The sequence below is a fragment of the Nanorana parkeri genome, unplaced genomic scaffold (genome assembly GCF_000935625.1).
Source record: "Nanorana parkeri isolate BGI_ZX_2015 unplaced genomic scaffold, ASM93562v1 scaffold13, whole genome shotgun sequence".
Lineage (NCBI taxonomy): Eukaryota > Metazoa > Chordata > Amphibia > Anura > Dicroglossidae > Nanorana > Nanorana parkeri.
In genome coordinates this window covers 401,383-407,403 of record NW_017306281.1, presented here as the reverse complement: position 1 = coordinate 407,403, position 6,021 = coordinate 401,383, and the positions used below count along the sequence as shown (strand labels likewise).

The window sequence follows — 6,021 nt, the reverse complement described above, 5'->3', positions numbered from 1 at the left end:
TCTCCCCTTGTGTGTGTGTGTGTGTGTGTGTGTGTGTGTGTGTGTGTGTGTGTGTGTGTGTTTTAATGCACGTCCGTGTGTGTTTCATTATACTGTATGCTTAATGTGTGTGTTTGTTTTTTAATGCGCATGTGTGTTGTTTTTTTTTTAATGAGCGTGTGTTTTTATTGAGTGTATAAATGTTTGAATATGTGTGTTTCCATATTTTGCCTAAGGATGTGATGCTGAATGTTTTTTTAAACCCCAGTGCCCAAACCTATTTACAATGATGGCACTTTGAGATAAATTGATTTTGCGTTGCAGTTTGGGCACTCTGGTTCAAACACGTTAGCCATCACTGGTCTAGAGTATCAAATAAAAAGATACTCACCTTATCCTCGATCCCGTGGTGTTGACTTCTCACCCCCTTTTCCCCTCTGCCCCGCTGTGCAATGTCCCTTGGCATGTTCACATCTGTAGACTGTAGAAGAAACTGCAGTGATCGGTCTAGCAGCAAGGTGGGACAGCGAATCAGGTGAGTATATCCTTTTTATTTTAGACGCAAGACCAAAATGAGCACTTAACCCTTGCAGATCTCCAGATTCTGTCTGCCCCAGTTTTAATAAATTCCCCACGATTTTTTAGTAAAATGTATCGGGTGCCACCACTAGATCATTTTAGGTTACTCTTTAAAACCGGGGTTGGCGACCCTGCAGAGGCAGAGATTTATCTACAACACAGAACAGATCACTAGAGTGACGCATGCTGTTTTTTTTATAGAATTAACCTAGGCTGGGGGTCAGTAGTAAGGAAGGCAGAGATTAGCGGTCAGTAGTAAGGAAGGCAGAGGTAACTCAGAGGTCAGTAGTATGTCACCAGGGGTACATAGGTCAGGGGTAAGTAACGCAGAGTGCAGGAGTCGGGACAGGAGTAAGTAGCTTGGAGATCAGTAGTATGTAACTCGGAAGTCAGTAGTGTGTAACGCAGAGTACAGAGGTCAGGAGTAAATTACAAGGAGTGCAGAAGTCAGTAGTATGTGGCGCAGACTACAGGGGTCAGGACTATATAAGGCAGAGGTTAGTATGTAACACACAATATAGGGGTCACGAGTAAGAAACACGAAGTGCAGGGGTTAGTGGTAATGGGTAACGTGTAGTGCAGGGGTCCCCATAGTAGGTAATGCACAGTGCAGAGGTCAGTAGATAACTCTGGGTACAGAGGTCCGTAGTACGTAACGCGCAGTGCAGAGGTCCGTAGTACGTAACGCGTAGTAGGGATACACTGATGGTTTTCAGTATCGAGTACAAGTATGTATGTATGTGTATGTGTGTGTATGTATGTATGTATGTATGTATGTATGTATGTATATATATATATATACATACATACATACATACATACATACATACATACATACATACATACATACATACATATATACATATATACATACATACATATATATACATACACACATATATAGTACTCGTCGATACCAAGTGCCGTGTGCCCCGATTATCAAGAAGCCAGATGGCGGATCATGATCCACCACCCAGCTTCCTTATTTCCTGGGAAGCCGGTGTCGTATCAAAAGAACACCTTCACTTCTGTTGCTAGGCAGCCTGGCTTCCTGACCGATCAGGAAGCCGGGAAGCAGATCATGACGTGCTGCCTAGCAACAAGTGAAGCCTGCTTCCTAGCCAATCAGGGAGGCGGGTCATAGCTTTCATCCAGCCATAAGAAAACTTTGTGTAAAATGTATCTTTTATTTCAACATAAACCAAATCTTGCAATCTTATGCACAGTTACAATCGTATTGCGCAATGTGTAAAATTGCAAGAAAGAGCAAACATATATATATATGCTGTCTGATGTAGGGAACCTTGAAGCCCAACTAAGCATTCTGTTTAAATCTGCTGGATGCCTGGGCCATCAAGACAAGATGTGTGCAAGGCCTTACAGTTTTTTTTCTGTATAAAGTAGCCACGGCCTGAGTAGAAAAGCCTGTCCCATTCCAGCAAATTGCAGAAGATGGACCCTTGGGTGGAAGCGGTCATCTCTTTGCTGAGGTGTGACTAGCCCCTGGTAAATCAGAGCTATCCAATTAGCAGGGAGTATGTTCTTTGCTGATTGCAAAACTATTGGTCTGACTAAGAAAGGGGTATGTCAGACCTCTGCAGAAAGACCCTTGCTTTCACACAGAGCGAGGTTCCATCTCATGCTAGCTTTTCTACACAGGCTGCTTTCTAAACAGTTGAACGCGTTTTTTGTTTTTGTTTTGCTGCACCTGGAATATAGTTAGGTGATTTAAACTGAGCTTTAATAGGGATCATCTGGAGAAACAGAAGTGACCTTTTATTAGTTTCTGCAATGGTTTTTGTGTAATCTTCTCCATTTATGTCACCCTTTTGCACAGCCCTGGAATCAGCCATTTTAAATCTGAATGAAGCTAAAACTTACTTTGGAATGGTTGACTGTAAGGAACAGATTCGTGACATTCTATACTTGCAAGCCAGACTATACAACAGCTTGGGGAAAGTCCAAGAGAGGAACAAGTGCTCCATGCTTTTCCGACAGATACATCAAGAACTTCCATCTCATGGAGTTTCACTGTTGTTACAGGTTTAGGAGATGCACTTGCTAACTCGAAGCTGTTCAGAGATGTGCCATGCACCTGATATCACATTGCTTTTTATGCTATAGGAGGCAATGAGAATACATAAGAATCCATCACAGAAAGTAAAACCGACTGGTAAGTTTCCCATTAGGTAAAATGATCCAAAACGCATATTAGAGGGAAAATATAATGGGGATGATCTATCAAAACTGGAGCAGTTTTCCATAGTAACCAATCCGCTTCTCTCTTCAGTTTGTTCAGTCAGTTAAGTTTTGAAAATTGAAAGAGAGAAGCTGATTGGTTGCCGTGCGCAAATGCGGCATATTCTGTCTGCTTCAGTTTTGATAAACCCCCCTCAATGGGTTTTGTATGTATTTTTCTTTGTTAATTATGGTCAGGACCTAGCATTTTTTTTTTTGCAAATATTTTTCTTTGTATATTAAAAGGGTCTGCGCTGTTGAGCGTGGATGGAGAAATCTATTCTTTGTTAGTTCAGCTGGTAGGAATTAAGACAAATCCATTAGTGTATGGCCAGCTTTACTGCTGCACACACTCGTAATGGTAAATTGTTTTCTGGGCACATTCTAATCCCAGACTAACATGTAAATTGCAAGTCCATCCCTCACAACAGAATCATTTTCAATATGAGGTAGAAGGAGATTTTGCCTTTTTTCAGGGGTGAGGATATGAATTTATACTTGTTACTGCTTTCAGGTCCCATCCAGATCACAAATGGCATGTGTATTGTAAATATCAATGTTTACCTACTTGTCTATGACTGCACGTGCTGCTAAGGAACAACTTTCATTACACTCTTAAGTTATTGTAAATAAATCATTTTTGCATTACTGTTGTCCTGTATTTGTTTCCTCTGATATTCTATAAAACCTCAACATGTTGTACTTGTCTGTTCGGTCTGGTCACATTGGACCACATGTACAGCAGGTTGTTACATAATTAGATGGGAAGGATGAATAAAGACACAAAGTGACCCAATTCAATGTGTGTGTATACACATCACTGACTGCTCCTGTATATTCTATGAACTGAGAAACTCAGTGGTTTTGTTATCAATGCTTTCAGCTGATGCAACTAACGGTGAAAGGGATTTCCAAATTTTTACTGCTCTGACCATTAAAAAAAAAAAAAAAAAAAGAAAACCTCAAAAAACCCCTTACACAGTCTTAGATTAAACTGCGTCTCTTCCAACTTGTTCTGTTCGTGTGTCATCTTCAGAGTTCCTATTTTAAACAATTGATTCTCTGTACTGCAGTCCCCATTGTTGAGTTTGTAAATTGCAATCATATCCCCTCTTGAGCATCTCTTCTCTAAGGAGAACAAGTTTATTTTCTGCAGTCGATCTTTATAACTCATGTCCTCCATCCCTCATTTAATGTTGTTGTCCTTCTCTGAACGTTCTCTAGTTCAAGGACATCTTTCCTGAGGATTGGTGACCAAAACTGAACCACATACTCAAGATGAGGCCAAACCAGTGATTCATAAAGTGTTTAGAACAATTTTTTTATCGCTTGCAAAATTCTTTCTTTTAATGCTGCTCGGCATTGCATGCTATTGCTGAGTCTGAGGTCTATAAGGACCCCCAGATCTTTCTCCATCCAGCAGAGCATCTCCTAAAGAATACTTTGCATGCATGTTCTTGGCTTCCAAATGCATAAGGTTAAATTTTTCCATATTGAATCGCATCTGCCATGTTGCAGCCGTCTCCTCAATTTTATCTGTCTTGCTGCAGTGATTCTCTGTCTTGTAAAGAAGTTAGTCCTCTGTGTGTCATTAGGTTGTGGACATACTGTATTTTGAGTGACATGCATATGCATGAGTGTATAAACGTTTAAGAGATGTCTTGAGAGCAACCAACATTCCTGAAGACGTCCCGAATTATTATTATTATTATTTTTTTTTTTAAAGATCAAATTAAAGCGTTTTTACTTGTGCTTTCATTGATAATGGTTCTCTTTTGCTCATGGCAATAGATCAGAATGTTGCTTCAGGGGGTGTCGAGGCAGAGCAGATGACTGTCAGAATTTACAGAATGTCCTGAGTTCAGAGATGATGTAATTGAATTTATGGTTACATTGTGCTACAGGGAGCTTTAATGGAGGATGACCATGGCACACAGGCAGTATTTACTATTGGTAATTCCCTCTTAACAGAAGTATGAAGTATCAGTGACGCTTGCATAGACATTTTTAAGCAGTTTAGCAACTCGTCGTGTGCTGTATCTTTCATTACTCCAGGTGCCCTGTATTCCCCTTTGGGGACAGCAGAAATGACTGTAGACTTGCATATCTCTTGCAATTTTTTATTTATTCATGGCCACCCTAAAACACAGGTGTGCACACCAAAATATTAAAGCTAACAACATCAGCTGGTAGCTACTTATGCAGAATCTCTTACCTTGTAGGTGTTCTGAGACAATGGAGATTAGGCACACCAGTTGTCCATATCCCACCATACAAAGTTACCCATCAGCAGCCCCAGGCATTGTTATATGGAGAATGTGTTGCTATTCATATGTAACGTGATTAGATGATACTTTTATGTTAAAACCAGGAGACATCTCTGAAGTAAGACTTTTTGCAGCAACAGATGTGTTGATGTCTTATGCTATCAGATATGTAACACTGCTATTAATTTTGTTGTGATTTAGCCACCAGTTCATTTTAGGGTTGTCAAGCTAAGACCTGTTTTATCTACCACATCTTGAAAGAATTGTAAAATACAAGGGATATCATACAGGCCTTCATAAGTGAGGTGTTTATACAGTAAGTCTAGTGCCTGAAAATGATTCCTTCTTGACTGCTCTCTTTTTGAAGTAGCTGGCTTCCTGGAACACATAAGTACTTTCATGCTGGAAAATTAGATCAAAATATAGCAGTGTGCATACAACCGTTTCTAAAAGTCAACATGTGCACTGATATATTTTGATCTGATCAGCTCATCTTATTTTTGTAGTGTGAATGTACTCCTGTTTCAGAAAAACAAGTACTTCAAATGTAGAGGACTCGTCTCCGTTTTGGCGTAAACTGTGTTGGTGTGGAAGGAGGACAAATGTCACAGTAGTGTAGAGAATTTTATTAAGTCTTGCTATATCCAGATCATCTGTGCGTACTGATGTATTGTACCGAAACTGTACTGCTTGAAAAAGTGAAAGTGCATGACCAATGGGAGTGGTATAGGATATGTTTTCTTGCTGGAACTGCCCTTCTTGCCCATCTCAACCCTTTTAGTCTTTACTGAAGGAAACATGTAGATACATATACAACATATACATATTGTAGTACCCAAAATACTGTCATTATTTAACCTTAATAGAAACCATGAAATGTCCAGGAACAGATTAGTAATTGGAGCCCCCCTCCTCGAAATAAATTGTGTTGTCAGATGTTTGTAAATTATTAGGATGA

General features: G+C 39.8%; 1 protein-coding gene across 3 annotated transcripts in view; it reads left to right on the top strand.

Annotated features, from left to right (window-relative positions):
• ANAPC5 (anaphase promoting complex subunit 5) overlaps positions 1-2,664 on the top strand; it is a 47,518-nt gene extending 44,854 nt beyond the window's left edge. For all 3 annotated transcript variants that reach the window (XM_018557543.1, XM_018557552.1, XM_018557534.1), the window contains one exon: positions 2,396-2,664. In XM_018557543.1, coding sequence (XP_018413045.1) covers positions 2,396-2,607 — 212 coding nt within the window. In that variant the 3' untranslated portion in view covers positions 2,608-2,664. The remainder of the gene's footprint in view (positions 1-2,395) is intronic.
• The last annotated feature ends 3,357 nt before the right edge of the window (positions 2,665-6,021 follow it).